The sequence below is a fragment of the Camarhynchus parvulus genome, chromosome 1A (assembly GCF_901933205.1).
Source record: "Camarhynchus parvulus chromosome 1A, STF_HiC, whole genome shotgun sequence".
Taxonomy (NCBI): Eukaryota; Metazoa; Chordata; class Aves; order Passeriformes; family Thraupidae; genus Camarhynchus; species Camarhynchus parvulus.
In genome coordinates this window covers 1,513,357-1,531,885 of record NC_044586.1, presented here as the reverse complement: position 1 = coordinate 1,531,885, position 18,529 = coordinate 1,513,357, and the positions used below count along the sequence as shown (strand labels likewise).

At 40.7% G+C, this 18,529-nt stretch overlaps 1 protein-coding gene across 1 annotated transcript in view; it reads left to right on the top strand.

Moving 5' to 3' along the window:
* PDE3A (phosphodiesterase 3A) overlaps positions 1 to 18,529 on the top strand; it is a 209,125-nt gene that overhangs the window by 180,439 nt on the left and 10,157 nt on the right. Inside the window, exons 4-12 of the mRNA XM_030960122.1 lie at positions 2,094 to 2,248; positions 5,441 to 5,556; positions 7,881 to 8,100; positions 10,447 to 10,532; positions 10,989 to 11,158; positions 12,084 to 12,221; positions 15,311 to 15,422; positions 16,672 to 16,785; positions 18,260 to 18,459. Of these exons, the coding sequence (XP_030815982.1) occupies positions 2,094 to 2,248; positions 5,441 to 5,556; positions 7,881 to 8,100; positions 10,447 to 10,532; positions 10,989 to 11,158; positions 12,084 to 12,221; positions 15,311 to 15,422; positions 16,672 to 16,785; positions 18,260 to 18,459 (1,311 nt within the window). The remainder of the gene's footprint in view (positions 1 to 2,093; positions 2,249 to 5,440; positions 5,557 to 7,880; positions 8,101 to 10,446; positions 10,533 to 10,988; positions 11,159 to 12,083; positions 12,222 to 15,310; positions 15,423 to 16,671; positions 16,786 to 18,259; positions 18,460 to 18,529) is intronic.

Below are 18,529 nucleotides of genomic sequence, written 5' to 3'. Positions count from 1 at the left end.
AGACAAATACTGTGAGCTCATGGAAGTTGTCTTGAGAAGAAAAAGATGACAGGACCATAAATATAAATGTAATACTGCCTTGAAAAATGGCTTTATGAATGCTCAGGGATCAGGCAGGAAATAACTAGTGTTAACCACCCACACTTAGCAAGTGAACAGCTAGAAAGAGCATATCAGATTTGAAGTAGTGTGAATTGTACGTTTGTTGCTAATTAGCTGTCCTGCAAGGCTTACATTTCATTTCTGAAACTAAACCAAAATGCTTTTGTACTGCAGCCTCCCTTGTAAAATTAAATATAGGCAGAGTACATTGCACAGGCAAATGCTTTTATGTTTTTACAGTTTAAATGGCATAGCCAGTCATTCATTCCAGCATTTCCAGGCATCTCAATTGCAACACTCGTGATTCTTTTATTACAGCTTAGTGTGATGATAATTGCCACCCTATTTGCCTGTTTAGCAGCTGTATGTACAAACTGGATGTTCCCAGGTTTTTAAGCACATTTCCCAGTCTATTTTAGTGACCATTTCTATAATGGCTGTACACCAGACTCTGAGGGGAAGAGTTAAGTGGAAGAGCACTACTATCACATGAGCACACACAGGGAACAGATACAAGTTTGCTGTTGCATAATTCCCTATGAGGAGAAGAGAAATGAAGGATGAAGAAATGAGTTAATGCTACAGAGAACTAATTTGATTGACGAATTCATTGGCCTAAATGTATTATGGTTCATAAAATAAATAGTTTGCATGTCTTTATTTAAAGTGTCTAAAAGCAGATTTAGGACCTTCACCTTAACCATCTGACACTGAGCATTTTGTGTAAGGAGATAATGTGTTAACATATTTATCGGCAACTTTGAGCTTCAGAACCACAGATGTCTTCCATCTCATATTTCTTAACCCTCTGGCAAAGTCCAAGCTCTCCGCTGCAGATATATTTATTTTAGTTCTTAGCTATAAACACTTCACAAGAACTGCACAAGAGAAACAGCTTACAAAATTATAGGATCTGCGACAGCAAATCTGGCTCCAAAAAAGATCCTTTATTATCTTTGCCTTCAAAAATTTGAAAAAATCATGTGAATCCTGTTATTTGGAGAAATGGAGTCGTCAGGTGAAAGAAAAAGGCAGGGGTGGTCAAGAAAAATCTGCTGTAAACAGTGATGCTTCCTCTAAGCTTTCTGAGACATCACATCCCAGAGCATGAAACTTTTATTTCAGTGGGTTGGGTAGATATGGCAGGGAAAAAAGTTGGAGCTCCCCTCCCTTATTTTTCTTACAGCCTTTCTTGGCTTGAATCTCTGATTTTGAGGATTCGTGACAGTTTAAATCAGAGTAGTTGAGGTTGAAAGTGCATCTGGAGATTGTCTAGTCCAGTCCTATCCCTCAGCTCATTGAGGAGAAAGTTTCTCTAGGCTCAGCCTAGATCAAGTTGCTCAGGAGGATGTCCGGTTGGGTTTTGAGTATCTCCATTAATGTAGATTTCACAGCTTCTTCAGGCAACTTCTCTGTGTTCAGTCCTCCTCACAGTAAAAAAAAAAAAAATAAATAATCCTACATTTTAATTAAATTACTTGTACTTCAGTTCTTGCTCCACTGCCTCTTGTCCTGTCACTAGGCACCCCTGGAAAGAGCCTTCTCCTTTACACCCTCCCTTTAGCTATTTGTGTATCCTGGTAAGATCTACCCTGAGACTTCTCTTCTTTAGACTGAGCAATTCCAGCTCCCTCAGCTTTTCCTTTCCTGACAGATGCTTTAGTCACCTTTATGGCCCTGCTAATTTGTTTAAGTACCTTTGGCCACATCAGGTGTTGTGGCTATGGGGCTGTGGAGATATATATATATATATATATATATATATATATATATATAAATATATATCACTTTTTTTTAAACTTGAGATAGGGAGGATGGTCCAGACTGTCCAAGCATTTAAAGCATTGGCTGTGTTTGACGTTAATAATCCCTAGGAGAACCCAGATTTAAAGGTGTTGTCAGACAGAATGAAGCCAGTGGAAGTGGTTTATTTGTGCATGTGCAGAGGTTTTGCAGCCTGTACCAACTGAAAGGCCCTGGTTTCCCCGCAGCGCTTACGGAGGAGTTTGCCTCCAGGACTGCTGAGACGAGTGTCCTCCACCTGGACCACCACAACATCAGCCACAGGACTGCCCACTCTGGAGCCAGCTCCAGTCAGGAGGGACCGCAGTGCCAGCATCAAACCTCACGAATCTTCGTCATCCAGGTTACAAAAGGCTTCCTCTCTCTTTTATCTTTCTCTTCGGGCGGATTTCTTTGGTTCTGTGTGCAAAATGCATCCAAAAATGCCGGCTGTGAACTGTGTTAGAATTACTTCTTCGTGTTTCTCAAAATTCATTTGACAAAGAAGCAGCATTCCCATTTTTTGTCAGGTTATGCCAAAATTATTCATATTATTGGGTAGAAAAATAAATTTTAAAAAAATCTATTTATGTTAATGAAGTGCAGAACTGCCCAATAAAATTGGATGAAAGGCAAAGATATCTGGTTAAAGTTTTCATTATATGCAAGGGTTGCCTATGTAGTTATCGCCCAGCCAGGAAAAACGGCAGCAATTAACCCAGCCGTTTCTAAGAACACACCTACTGATGTGGTCCTGTCATTAAAGCAGTTCCTAAAGCACTTCTCCATCTCCCATTCTTCTCAGGGCCTGATCCCTGAGCTGGAATCATGAAGCACATGGTCCCCCTATGGAATGGAGAGTTGTGTCTGCTCAGCTGCTTATAGCCAGCAGCCAGCTTGTTTGGGGAATGTGCAGAGGTTGTAATAAAAGTTGTACTAGTTCCACATCTTGTCATTACAACAGGATTTTCTCCTTTCTGGCTCAGTGAATACTTTTCTGTTCTAGTCAGAGAGGAGCAGAGCCTTCAAAGGAAGGTGGAGAGCAGCCAGTTGTGGTACCACCCTGTGAGAAATTTCAGGTCCCCTCCCTACCTCAGTAAGGGCCATCACCTTGGAGCTGGTGGATGAAGAGTGTGGAGGCACGGGGGAAAGGAAGATTAGAATGAAAGCACTATGTTCAAGAAGAGAATTCAGAGCTAGGACATCAGATGATTCACGTGCTTTTCTGAAATTCAAAATTTGTTGCTGGTAGTGGGGAAAGAGATAGGATTTTGGAAGGCCCAACATCACCAGTGTTGGCTGTTGGATAGATTGGGGGAATGCAGCCCCAAAGAGCAGCTTTTTTCCAAGGCTGGCCTTTCTTCAGATACCGAAATCTGTCCCGTGGATGAGGCTGTCATACAGGGTGTGGAGGTGCTCAAGGCAGCCTGCAGAGTACCCTGAAAGCCTCATGCAAGAAAAACACATGGTTTGCCAAAGTTCCCTTTGTGAGAAGTCCCATCTGCCTCAGTAAAAGTAAATATAAGGAAGCTGTAACCATATGCAAACGTTCTTCACTCCCAGACCTGTCGTTCCTGGGGTGCATTTGATTTATGCTGTTGATCCCACTCTCACGTAGTGTGTAAGTGTCCCAAGATGGGAATCAGAGGGAGAGGGAGAGCAATTAAATATTATTGTTGGTCCTTCCCTGTGGTTGTTATATAACTCTGCATGAGGAGCCAGCTAAGCAGGCTATCAATTCTTCCTATGTTTAATGTCATAGCCAGTGGTGTAATTATAGCTCTGTCAGGCCTCCCAGCCTACTGTTTGCACTACTTCTTTCACAGTAGGAGAAACAATGTGTATTCCAGAAAGGGTGAAAATGAATCCTATAAGTCTAGCTTTAAAAATGTTGGCAGACCAAGACAGATCTGCTTTCAAGGAGAAGAATTTTGAGCTGAAGAGAAAAAAAATATATCTTTGTTATCTGCCACTTCCCCCTGTACCAAATTCAAGCACTCCACTGGTCACAGAGAAAGAAACATTTCATAAGTTGAACAGTAGGAGAGAGGCTGACAATGGAATTGCCCTGTGGCAGATTCTCTAGTTACAAAACATGCAGCTTGTTCCTCACAATGTGGGACATGACTTCTGGATTTCTGTAGTCACATATTTGCAAAAATCCCCCATAACTGTCAGTTTGAGATTAGTTATTCTGTGTTCTTCCAAGCCCATGTCTACCCCTAACTGGGTAGACATTATACTGGAAAAATAATAGAGTTCCCACATTCTTTCCCTCACCCACTTCTATATCGAGTGATTCTCCTGTAGGAACTCAAAGAATGTGGGTCAGAGATTTTTGGTTTGGTTTGGGTTATTTTACTGTACAGTGGACCAGTGTCTTATATTCTTCATGACAATGAAAAAGCAAAGCAAAACCTTTTTTTTTTTTAACATCTGTATTCTTTCTTTGCCTCACTTCATCACAGATTTTAAGACTTTGGGCCCATGAAGACAGCCAGCAAGTATTTTTGTAGGTAGTATTTACTATTCCAAAACAAGGTGTTTGCAGAGGTAGCACAGCACCACATGTTTTTGGTTTTTTTCTTTCAGAATGACTTTTTTTCCTTCAAGTTTATTTTTTTCAAGTACAGCTGGAGCTATGCTACTTTAAAAGAATGTCTTCAGCATTGAGTGTCATCTCATCCCTTGGATGAGAGGCTGTGAGGAGAAATGTGGAGCCTGGGCTGCCTGGCAGACCTGTCCAGAGAGCTCACAGCTTGATAAGAGCCAGTGGTGCATCCCTGCAAGAAGCTGACATTTGATGGGTGTCATTCAGGAAAGTGATTATAAATACAGTTTTCTTGTTGTGCAGAAGATTTTGGCCTCTTCTGGCATACAATTACCCAAAGGCTGCAGGAGACTAGCACTGCTCCCCACACACAAGGACACGAGCACCCAGATTCCTTCAGCACAGTTCTCTGGCACTGATGTCTCCAGGGTCTGAGAGGGGCATTTTTGGGGGATGCAGCAGGTATTTTACCTGTTGAGGGCATGAAGAGGCGCACCACTAAGCACAGCCATGCACGATGCTTCCAGTCCTCCCCAGGCTCCCGAGGAGTTCCTCCAGTGCCCCAAGGGTTGTTGTGTGCCTGCTGTGGCAGCAGCAGCTGAGGACACTGGGCTTCCAGTTCTGCTGAGAATTTGTGTCGCTTCTGGCTCTTAGTGGTGTTAAAAGAGAACATAAATTTAACTTATTTCAAGCCAACTTTTGAGCCTCTTTGTGCTGTCAGAGCAATATAATGAAGGCATCTTTGTATAAATAAGGCAAATAGGTCTCAGCACTGAGGGAAGTCCAGCTCTGGACTGGCTGCATTGTAAATATTTTTGCTGAAGGTGGTAGTGAGTGCCTCACAAACACCACTTCAGCCAACCCATGGATGTCATTTCCCTCACCAGATTTTGAGCTATCTCAGTATTACATACTCCTTGCTGCAGCTCCTCACTTGATAAGATATGCCGCTAAGGAGGCTTTTTCCTGCATTGAATGTTGCTTGTTTGTGCTCTGCTTTGGCAGCTCTGACTCCTGGAACAGCTCCATTCTGATGACAATCACCAAGAGCAGGTCCTTCTCCACCTCCTATGCCGTGTCCTCCACCAACCACCTGAATGCCAAAAGGCAGAGCCGCCAAGGTGAGTGGCACCCCCGGCTCTGCCAGCCTGGCCTGACTGTGCCAACAAACCACATGGACTCTGCTTTCTTCATGGTGGAAAAAGCTCAGTCTTTATTCACTTTTGTGTACAGTTTTACAGACCTCGTGTGTGACTCCAGTTGGTCAGGAGCTTTCTTGCCAATTACTTTTTTGGTTATTAACAAGTTGTTATCTGTATTGATTGGTCATCAAACCCCTGATGTGTACATGCAGGAAAAGTTATTTGTGAGAGATAGTTTTCATTTTCACATTTTAAAATGCTGCTAGGTCTTCCTATTTTGGAAAAAAATCAAGTGTTTTCATATGTAGTTTTGCATCACATTGAAGTCACTGGTTTGTATCTGTTTATATCTTCAACACTGCACATTTGAAGTAGTTCTGGAGGACCTAAGTGCGTGGATGTACTTAAATAACTCTCTTTGTATTTTTATGCTTCTCTTCTCTTGATTGTGAAAAAATTCTTGCTATAGCAAGACACATTTTCTCTCACTTTTTGCCAGTAAATGGTTCAATGTTGGATTATTGAAAAAAGGTTTGCTTTTTTCTGGTAACTTAATTTGTGTTTACCTTCCATGGTAAATTACTTTCTTAAAAAAAACCCAAAAGTACACACAACAAAAACATACTTCAAGAGACTGGATCCCTACTAGCAGGAGAAAACTTGCTGTGATTGGAGACATTTTTGTGAGAAGTGCTGTTTAAATTCTCAGGACTTGTTTCAAATTGTTGAAAGACCATGTGTATTGCATCCTTGAAGAGTTATGAATATTACCTGGTAACATATATCTCAAAGATAGCCAATAATCCAACTCAGTCCCCTGTGCAACTAACAGACTGTGAAATGTTTTTAAAGACACATTTTTGGTGGATGGAAGGCTGATATCTCAATGAATCATAAATGTGAAACAGAGGTTTCCTGTATTTTAAAGCCATTTCCCTGTGTCATGGCCATCTGATAACATTTTAATTGCTCTGAAGGCTCTAGTGTTCTGATCTCAAGACTGGCATTTTATCCTACTTGCAATCATTGAATTAAAACACTAAATACATACCACATTTGCTGAAGAAATACTGTTAACCAAAACAGAGATGCTGGATATCTCCAAATTATAGCTCAGGAACTATCAGATTTTTTTCTTTTTTTAAACGCTTGAATTGTCAACAGTAAATCATTTTTTAGCCTCTTATCACAGTAAGTTTCTACCAGGGAAAAAACACTGGAACGGTACATGTATATCTTGCAAGGTTAATATTTCAGAAACTTAGATCAACATATTGCCTTGCTTTAACATAATTTTTGTGTCTGGAATGCATTTAGATAGCGGGCAAAATTCAAACATAAAACCCCTTCAAGTTCCTAAAGCCTTGCTGTCCTTTGGCTTGGAAGATGAATGTGGTAAATTAACTGGGGCTGAGTTCCTGCAAACTTCAGAACAGGAGCTAACTCAATTTCCATGCATTTCCTTTCAAGATAGATGAAGTCTGCCCTTTGAGTCTCATTTTATCTGAGACTAGGAATTGTAAAGTGGATTCCAGGAGAAGGCAGCACTTTGTTTAAACACTGAATGCGTTTCACCTTGGCAGTGGTGCTAAGGTGGAATAAGGGACAGAGAGAACCACACCTTGCTGGTGTTGCATATGTGGATATTGGCAGATTTTGTCTTCTAGTCCAGGTATACAGTACCAGGTGCTGCAGAAATGATTGCAAGTCTCCCTTAGTGAGCAATAGAAATAGAAAAATAAACTCAAACTGAAGATCAAGGCCAAAATCTTTAAGAAATGGCCCCAGAAGTACAGTCTTTTGTATAATGTATGACTACTAAAAATTGCTCTTCTTGGTTTATTTCTAGTCTTCAAACCTGTAGAAATCCAAATTTTGTGGGAATGTGTGTAAGCCTTCCTTGACCCTGCTGTAGAGATGGTGAGAGAGAAACTGCAGATGGCTCTGGGAGCTGCCTTTTTGGGGCTGTGTCTCTGTCACTAGCACGTATTGATACCAGCAGTCATGCCACAAACTCCTCTTTCATTTCATGCCTGTCCACTCAGTGCATCCTGCTCACCAGGGGAAATATGCTTTGTGTTTTGAGCCAGATCTTCAGCAGGTAAAAGTGGCTGACAGCAATGGAAATTCCTTACTCTGTGACAGCCCTGGGCTTGGCTCAGGGTGGAGAAGGGAATTCTGTTATCTATTTTGGTTTTGGAGACTATGCTGGTGCATCTCAAGAAGAGTATTTCTGCACAGTGAACTAATAAAAGCATCTGCCACTTCTGATAATTGATAAGACTCCTCTTGTCCTTGGCCAGGTATCCCACCAAATATTTCACCTCTCACCTCCCCATGCCATTCGCCGATTCAGGGGACGCCTGCCACGAGTCCTACTGGGAAAACATCTTCTGTGTCATTTCCAGAGCCCACAGACACTGACACTAAGCAGGGCCTAAAGCCACACAAAGTCTTAACTTCTACTCAGAGTGCACCGAGCCTGTCAGACCCTGTTATCAGCCCGTCCATCATCTGCAGCAGGTAAGAGGATCATTTGACGTGCCTTGCAATCGTTTCACGCTATTCTCATGAACATGTTCTATTGGCCCACATAAAAGTTTTTTTGTGATTTACTGCGGTGTTTATATTGATTTTTCTGGTTTATAGTGTTTCAGTAAATGTGTAGATCAATGCTACAAAATACTTTTAAAGTATGAGACCGTTGGCTATGTTTATTGCTATGTTTATTGCTTTTACTCCTGCCAGGTGGACAGCCTGATTCCTAAACAAATTCTTTGTCAGTGACCTGCAGATCCCAAAGTTGGATTTCATGTTTACAACTTGTGTTTCTGGAGCCATGCCCTTGGCATGAGCTGTCACCTTTCGGTCACAGGCCAAGGCTTGCACAGCAAGCACCTGATGTGCATAGAAAAATCTGACTGCTAGGGCCAGCAGTGCCTGAAGACTTTGTGATTTTGAACCTTCTCTCAGAAGTGGACCCTGTCTTTCCTGGGCAGAGTCAGATTAGATACTGTGGGGATTTTTTTTTTTTTTAAAGAAATCAACTGCAGATGAGTTCTTTCTACTGCTAAGAGCTCCAGTAACACAGTTTAGTTTCTTACTCTAAAGTACTCCTTTTTTAGGGAACACAAACCAGACCTGCTTTGCAAAATTAGCATTTTTGCAAAGAAAGTTGTTTTGCTTGTCTTCTCAGAAAGGAATCAGTTGCTAAATCAAATTGCTGGAGTTTGCAGTATGTGTCCAGTTCAGAACACTGGGAAATACTGGTACTCCCAAGCCTGCTCCAGTGCAGTTTCAAGGTTGCTTTGCTCACCAGATGTTACTTTTGGCCATAGCACGAGTGGCCAGCCAGCAGAGAGCACTATCATGTTTGACTATCTTTGGAAGTAGTTTTTAGTTTCTGCCTTCAGTCCCATGACTTTGGATGTGTCTCAGTGTGCTGTGTGCAAGGCTAGGAAGTGGCTGTGAGAAAGTCAAAACTGAGACTGCAACTTTGCTCAAGGGAGTCATCCTCACTGGAGTTTGGAGTAAGATCCAAACAGACTTTTGAGATGGATTTAGATTAAATAGAAACTTAAGTGCTTTTAAGAGTTTTCCAAAGGTATACCAAAATTGGGATTTGGAGGGGTTCGTTTGAAATTAAAACTATATTAGACAACAGAAATAAAGCATAAAGGTGCTGCAGTCTTATTAAGCTGTGCCTTTATTATCACTTCAACAAAATACAGTTATTTCACAAGTGGCATTCATTTCTGGAAGCCTTCTATTAAAAGGAACTAAGAATTGCATTTAAAATGTCAGAAAAGAATCAATGTAAGGTTGTTGTAGATAGAAATGAAATTAATACCTTTTTCATCTTGTTTATCAACCTGACTGATACAAGATTTATTTGCTTGTCTATGCACTACAGGTATCATTGAATACGCATTAGCATTTTAATCTGGAAGTCTTTCAGGAACTCATGCTGTTTGCAGGGCATACCCAGCTCCAGGATATGTTTGGATGACCCAGCCAAAAGCTAGCTGGCACAAGAGTTAAGCCATTTTTATATGTTGGACTTAAAATGGTACAAAGGTTCTAGTAAAAAATTTGGCCAATCCAAATAATTCTGTAATAGTTGCTTTGTGAAGACAGTTATATATGAGATATGCCACAATATGCTGACTTAAACCAGAGAAAATGTTAAAATATCAGGTTGTAATTAGGGTTTAAAGGGAACTATACACAAAGAATAAAGCTTTTTAATGGAAGGGAAGAGCCAGTTATTTGAAAAGGTCATAATATTGTGGTCTGTCCCAAAATGTGTTTATGTTCTGGAAATGATGAAGCCAACTCTGCCCTCTTGGTTCTTAGGTACTTGGTATGCTGTCACTGAAGTAATGATAAAATATAATTTTCCTCCTTAAGAGGAACATATTCAAGTTTTAAGCAAGAAGAGTGCAGCCAGATCATGACTGTGTTCAAACTGAATTCTGCAAGATTGTATGGGACTCTGGCACAGTTTCATAATTTTAATTCCTTTTTATAGGGCGTCTGTAATATAGAACTAGAAGGTTTATTTTGTGCTGGTATACTTAGAGAATAATAAAATCATTTAAAGAAATCACACGGTTCAGGTTTTCTGCTCAAAATACAAATTCAGAAATTTCATGGTGATGGGCAGTTAATCCAAGGTCTTTCTGTATTTTTGTCTCAAGATCCAATAAAACTTTATCACTCTCCTGTGATTTTGTCTGGAGAACATACCCTGGACCATGACTTATACTGTATGACATAATCTCACACTGCCAGTGGGAAATCCTTTTACACAGGACTGTCTAAGGCACGTGGTTCTTCATATTGTGTGTGTTTCTTGATGTATTTCAGCTGTGGCAGACCCTACAACCAAATAGAAGCTGGTGATGGGACACTAAATAGAAATGATGCTACTACACACACCCTGAACAGAGCAGGTAATTCTTTGTCAAAAACATCTCGTTCCCTCAAATTAAGTAATTATCCACTAAAAGGGCAGATGAGCTTGTCTGTCCTAAAAGGAGAACACACCCAGGTGAGTCCGTACAAATTGTCTTTGACAATTTCATGTTCAAATGCTCCTTCCCTTTTCCTATGTACAGCATGTACAAAATGCTTATGGAGTTAAATTATAAAGGAGATACTGTTCCCCTCAATTTACTTAAATAATGATCCTCAGAATTTTTTCTCTCTTCATTCCCTGCTGCCATTTTTTACACTCTGCAGGGTAAATCTTTAATGCCCTTGGGCAGATTGTCCGACTTCAGAGCCAGCCAAGCAGCACATATGTATTGTGAGTCAGAGCTCCTGTTGCTGTTACTCAGAAGGTCACAGGCTGACTTCCATGAAACCCTTGCTATTCACAGCGCAAGCTTTGTGATTTGTGTTTGCAGAGGATCCTGCCCAAGCCACCTCTGACTACGAGACCAACAACAGTGACAGCAGTGACATCGTGCAGAACGACGACGACACGGATTGCTCCAAGGAGCAGCCACGGAAGGGATCTGGCTGTAGGTCCTACACACCTGAGACCATCATCCTGCATCCCTTGACACCACCTGAGGTAGCTCCTCTAAGTTCCCCTAGCACAACAGAATGAGTGTATGCTGACACTGAGGGGGAAAAAAACCAAAATGAAAACCAAACTAACCAAAAACCGATATCCCGACAAAAATATGTGGTCTAAGGGTGCTGCAACGTATTATTGTCTTAAACAGCAAATGTTGCAGTGTGATGAACAAGTGATGATTGTCTCACAATTTTCAGCTGTGAGCTTGGTTTGAGATGCAGAGGGAAAGCTTTGTTTAGTTAAGTTTTCCATAGTCTGTTGTACAACTAAATTAATAATCTGCAGTTGGCAGGAGCTCTTGAAAAATTTATTGTAATCTGCTGGAGTTGGACATGCTGAGAGAAGGCATTTTGCTTGAAATGTTCTGGCATTTACTCATCTCCAGTTTCTAAGTTAAATGAAATTCCAGGGAGTATACTGGGGGAAATGTGAAAGGAGGGGCACAACCCAACTTTTGTTTGCGGACTTTGAAAAACAGATAGGTTTCAGTTTAAGGACTACAAGTTTTCACTTGGACTGAGCTCTGTTAGCCATGTTAGAGTGCAGTGAATGGATCCTGATGCAGAAGCAGAAGCTGGGAGCTTTTCTCTCTCTGTGCCACAGTGAATTTCACAATGACGGCAGCCTCCCTTGGAAATGAATGAATGATTCCCAGGAGTGAATGAATGAGTGAGTCTCAGTGCTAAGTGCAGGCACTGCTGTTTCATAAACAGAATTTCCTATCCATTCAAGTGAAACACGTTACAAAGGAGAGTGAGTAGCTGCAGGGCTGCAAGAAATGAGGACATCTATCTGAGCTGAGTGAAGTACCACAGACTTACACATGATGCTAATGTGACTTTAGCTTTTAAGAGCATCAGTTTTTGCTTGAGATGCTTCACTGAACTAACAATCCTTTTTATTCTGATTTTTGGCACAGGACAAGCCTGTACTGGCTCCTGAGCCTCTGGTTATGGACAACTTGGATCCCCTGATGGAGCAGCTAAATAGTTGGAACTTCCCAATCTTTGATTTGGTGGAAAAAATTGGGAAGAAATGTGGTCGGATTCTGAGTCAGGTGAGAGGTGCACCTTGTCTGCAGGGTCTAAATGTTGACAGATTTAGACACAGACATGTTAGAAGCCATTTTCCTTACAAGCTGATGATCCCTGACACCTAATTCAAAGCTGACAGTATGAACTCTGTCTCATTATATTCCTTTCTTTTGAATGTCTTTATTTGTAAATTTAAAAATGTGAAAGAGAAAAATCACGCACCTATTTTGCTTTCTGCTCTCTGCTCTTCTGAATATTCTCTTGAGATGCTTCCAGCCCTTACTGAGTTTTTGGGAAAGGATTTCTCACAGGGTTTAGATTAGCATGGGAGGGCTAAACAGTAAATATATTCAGTGGATGCAAGATATACAGAGTTTTGGTCCTCTTTTATACTAAAGACTCCAGTATAAGATCCTAGAAATAAAACATTTCAGATTTCAGGCTGGGAAAGAAAGCAAGCTTTGAGGAAGTGGGGGTAGAAAGAATTCTTGCTATATTCCCTCATTTTTAAGAATCAGAACTTTGAGAGAAAATTAATATAATATTACATAGGAAAGATTTGCTATGAGTTGGGAGAGCTTACTAGTCTTTCTTTCAGCTCTCAGGTTTTTATTCCTTCCTGTGGGTTTAATTCAGCTACTGACACAGCCTGTGCCTACCCAGCACGATTGGTGTCACCTCCCATAATCACTTTCTTGGCTGAACGTTCTAATCTGTTATGCCCCTTTTCCTGGCACACTGACAAATTCGTCATTTTTCCTTAGAAAATTATTGAAGATTATTAAACAGGAAAAGCAAGTAATTATTTTTATTATTATTTAGGGATGAAAGGGAAAAAAAACCCAAGAGAATCAGACTGAGTGAGGATCACTTTACAAGGCATTATGTAGTGATGAGTGCTGGAAAGAAGAGATAAAGTGAATTGGTACAATGTGGTACAATTATCACCCCCCCAGAAACACAGAGGTTACTGTGTCAGGCAGATTTCAGTGTAACAAGCTCCAGAGAATGCTGGATCAAACCGCAGTCCCTTGGTGGTTACCTATTATTCAGCTACATTCAATTATCTGGTGGTCAACAAGGAGAACCATGGCATGGATTCAGATTTATTCTGTGCTCTTCCTTTTTGTGTTCTGCAGCTTGGCAAGCAACATCTGAGTTTGACCAGCCTGCCAAGTCTCTAGGTTCATTTTAGAGAAATAGGCAAGCTGTGGATATTGGATATATTTATTGGATAAACTCAGTGATGCTCACTGAGGGACTTTTGCACTGGACAGTGAGTGTGTGATGTGTGAAATGCTCTTCTAGATCATACTGGTCGTCTTTCTGATAGCATGGAATGATGAATGAAACATAAGGAAAAGCAGAACTTTCCTTTAATGGCATAAAGAACAGTCTGGATGAGCCAGAATTTGTTCTGGTTTTACCTGGGTCCCTCTGTAGGCTTTAAGCACTTGACCAAGCTGCATGGGCTTCTGTACCTCTGCACACAAATCCTCTGTGCTTCTCTCAAATTGCACTAAAGCTCCTCACTCTACTTCCTAAAAATCTGGTTTTTGCACAGGTTCTCAACATGTTATCCACTTCACAGTTCCATAAAATGAGGCTTGAGAAATAAAATTGACAAGGTTTAATATTTGTGATGAAAATTAAACATTTTTTGTAACAGCTGTTTATAATAACTCCTTCTCCCTAACAGCAGAGTAGAGCAAGTTCTACCTTGTTCACAAAACAGAGATCCTTACTACCCCCACCTACTCAGATGTTGCTAATGAAATTATTTTCAGAAATCAGGAAACTAAAATATATAATTCTTTTTCTCCAGACAAAAGCACTATTTTTTTTCCTGGTTTGATTTTTAAGTCCTGGGATATTATTAACAAAGGTTAAAAAAAAAAGCTGCAATGATTTATTCTCATTATTTTGCTATCAAATGGACTAACCCGTTCAAAAAAATAAAGTAAATTAAAAAGCTGAATTAACTATGTTTGCCATGCTAGGTTAAATTTATGAGATGGAACAAAGCAGAGTTGACACATGCCTCCAGGGAAGCATTCAGTTTAGAAGGCAAATGCTGGCTTAGCATCTTTGAAGCTGCTTGAGATATCTGTTCCTTCTTTGTGGAATGTTAAATTGATTCAGACATATAAAAAGACCCCAAACCAGTCAGGAGCCATGAAAGCATCTGTGCAAACTGGAGTGGCAAGCCCAGTCAGTTTGGCAGTGACAAATGTGCACGAAAGGGTTCAGAGAGGAGCATAAATTCAATCTCATTTCAGAAACAGAGCCAAGCTCTCAGAACTTAGCTGTTGCTTCATAAGAGGCCATAAAATTCAACAATATCTTCAGTCACACTTAACACTTTTCTTACAGCTCCTGGAAGACTGAAACCTGTGGTTTAGCCTTTATTGTTGGGCCAATATACATAGGGGTACTGGTTGAGGGGTTTCTCTGGGTCTGGATTGAAGGCACCTGAGACAGTAATTCATGTTCACACTCAGGTGTTGATTATTTCTTATCAGTAAAACAGTCTCACTGCTGGGAGTTGGACAGCTTTTCATTAGAAGGCACAAAATGGCCAACAATCTCTTGTTCCAAGGTCATTTAAGACTAAACTATCCAGTTAAGAACTGACACCTGGATTATTTTCCCTTTTAACCCAGTAACTGATCCCACAGAGCCCCCAGTGCAGACTTTTCTGCCCAATTACAAAATGCCCCCCAAACCCAAGAAGAAGGAGGAAGAAGAAGCATGAAGAAGAAACCCAGGACAACACCCTGTGCCCTCCATCTTGCTTCCATCCACAACATACTAAAAATCCCAAACCCTAAATTTCTCCCCAAGTGATACACCTACACTGCTCTCTATAATCTATTTCACACTTTTGTGGGTTCCAGTCTGTCTTGAAGTCTGGGAAACTTTCTCCATGGATGAGGGTCAAAGTCAGTGCTCCCCTGGGGGGATTTATTTGAGTCAAGGATTTGGGAAAATACTCCCAGGAAAGCAGAATTTCACAGGGTAATTCAACCTAAGAAGTTTTATATCTAATTTGTAGAGTTTTTCTCATCTACTTAGCAACATAGATTTTTTTGTTGTTGTTGTTTTCTTTCAGGTATCATACAGGCTTTTTGATGACATGGGGCTGTTTGAAACCTTTAAAATACCAGTGAGGGAATTTATGAACTACTTTCATGCCTTGGAGTGCGGATACCGAGAGATACCTTGTAAGTAAAAATTCCTGGCACATAATGATGCTTCCCTCAAGTTTTGGGGATTTTGTATTGAAGCCTTTCTTCTTGCATTATAAAGCTTCTTTTTTTCTTCCAGTACATCATGATCAAGTGGATGACTAGGCAGAGGCTGGTGCTGAACCACAGCCTGTCATCTTTTTTACTTTGTATTTCATCTTTTACATTGTTTCATAATTCATGGCCAAATCTGCACAAGCCAGAAATCATATAAAGCTGTTATAAATAAAGACTGCTTCCTGATAATGCAAGTGTACCCCAGTGCTCCAGTTGGAGGTTTTTGAAACATTAACTCCCTAAAGGCAACTTGGACTTTTACACAGTAGCAGTGCTATGCTACCAAAGGAGATGAGCTTTATAAGCAGAAAAAATATACCCAAAACATGAGTGAACCCTGTTCTATTATTACAACATAGCTGATATTTTTCAGTGGGAAACATTTTTTTTCCCTGAAAAACCTGTTTTCTGTCATCCCCAAAGTATTTACTAACTCAAGTCAAATTTATCAAAATGCTTCAGCGCTAAAGGAGGAAAGAGTTATTACTCATTTTAGTGGCAGATAAACCCAGCACTGAGGAACACAGAACACTCTGTTTTCTCTACACTCACAGAAAAATGTGGGAGAAATCATTATAAGTCATGTAGTCTCTCTGTCAAATATTACATACCAGTTGGAGCAATGGGAAGGATTTAAGGAAAGCTACCTCAAACAGTGAGAAGGATTTAAGGAAAGCTACTTCAAAATGCCTTCAGCCAGGTGGTTTGGAATCTGTTCTGGGAAAGTGAGAGCCCCAGTTTTGATGCTTTCCTTGTGTTTGAGCTGGATCAGGGATCCAAGCAGCAGATCACAGCCTGAAGAGGTCAGAGATGGGAGTCCCACAGCCTATTCTGCTGAAGCCATTCCTTTCTGTTTAAAACATTTAACTGTTCATAGAGTCTCTGGGATTTTTATGAACCTAGAACTATATTTACTTGTTTTTTTCTTAAGTGGTTTTTTTGTTGTTGTTGTTGTTTTAATAAAAAGGAATCTCCTTCTAATAGAAAAATCAATTTATCTTCTTTTTTTTCATTTCTGTGAAAAAGGTAGGATCAGCTCTGCTGCTCGTGCTAATGTTGGTTTTGTCTCTGCTGGATTTTGGCACACGGTACCCACTAGATGGTGCTGGCAGCCCTCTGTCAGCAATGCCTGGTGTTTTACGGCTGCCTGGTTTTCTCCCCATCACAGATCACAACCGAATCCATGCCACGGATGTGCTGCACGCCGTGTGGTACCTCACAACCCAGCCCATCCCGGGACTCCCCACTGTCATCAACGACCACGGCTCGGCCAGTGATTCAGGTATATTTAAATGTCATCAGCCTCAAGTTTCACTCCTGAAATTTACTGTCAAAAAGGCAACAGCTGGGGATTGCATGCAGAATTTTTTGCAGTCTGTAACACAGTGTGGAAGTTCAATAGCACAGTGGATGTTGAAGGTGTTCAGGTGTGTTTGTGTAACTTTGAAGGGAATGGGATTGTTCCTCCAAAACTTAATATTTGACATTTAATGATATGTGAATGCAAGCTTTTGTGGTCACCTTTAATGACAGATCTTTGTTACCATTTGATTTTTGCAAAAGGTTTTTATTTTTGCAAAAGGTTTTTCCCTAGGAGAACTGTATTATTAGTGCTTTTCAGGGCTGTACCAGTGGCACTACAGACTTAAATCCTTAAACCCTTCATTGTTTTGCTATTCTACAATTTCTGGGCCATGCAGGCAGTGCTGTGCACTTGCCACTGCTTGGCTATCATAAAGTGTTCTTTGCTTTTCCTCTGTATCTCTAAATAAAAGGATTTGTTACCATCTGGCAATTCCAATTTACAAGACCACTCTTCTTCTGTTTTATGATTGCTCAATACAGGAAGCTGTTTTTCTTGCATTTTTATATTAATTTCTCCATGTTCAGTTGTGGTAACTAGAAGACCTGTCTGTGTTTCATGGGAGTTCTCAGAGAGTTGCTGGAAAAGCAGGAGTTTGTTCCATTTCTGCCTTTTTTTTTTTTTTTTTTTTTTGTTTGTTTGTTTGTTTGTTTCTGTTTGGTTTTTGGTTTTGTTTTGTTGTTGTTGTTTTTGTTTTGATTTCGGGGGTGTTTTTTGTTTGTTTTTGGTTTGTGTGGTGGTAAAGGGTTTTATTCCTGGAAAAATTTATTAGCAGGGGATTTCAGTGGCTTTGTAGGTGAGGTGGAATGAAAGGTGTCGAGTTCTGGGGCATTTTGATGTTTGTTATTTGAAAGACATAGTTCAGTGGCATGCAAGTTCAGATTAAATTAGCAAAGCCTCTCAGTATCTGTCTCTGACAGGTATGCTCAAGATGCTTCAAAAAGAGGAGGATAAGAGGATCCTAAGTCTAGACATTTGTATTGGAAAACATGCGCTGTAATTTAATTATTAAATTCTAGTCCATTGCTTTAAGGACTGTCAGTGTCTCATGGACATGTCTACATGATGAAAGAAATTACAGAAAGGAGTGGGAAGATCAAGTTTCCCCACAAAGCTCCAGCATGGCTGTGAATCCATGTCTTACTGCTTGTAACTTATATAGTTGCAGAGTAGGTTTTGCTGGAGGGCTGGAAGGATCCCCAGGTGGGATCAGAATTTGTTCCTTTCCAACTGTTTGCCTTATTGTACTGGATCATAGGCACAGAAAGCCCTGAGGTCAGGCTGCATTTATCCTTACTGTAAATTTGCTCCTTCTCTCCCTGCTTTATTGCTTCTCTCACTGAAAGAGTGGCCCTGGATTTTTTACTATTTCCATTTCTTTCTTTCTGCTCAGATTCTGACAGTGGGATCACCCATGGCCACATGGGGTATGTGTTTTCCAAGACATACACACCTACAGATGACAGCTACGGGTGCCTGGCTGGCAACATCCCTGCCCTGGAGCTGATGGCTCTTTATGTGGCTGCAGCCATGCATGACTATGATCACCCTGGAAGGACCAATGCCTTCTTGGTAGCAACGAGTGCTCCTCAGGTAAACACACCTCAGGCAGTGTTGCTGTGGAGTTTGGAAGGTCTCCATGACAGCTTTTCCTTGCTGGTGG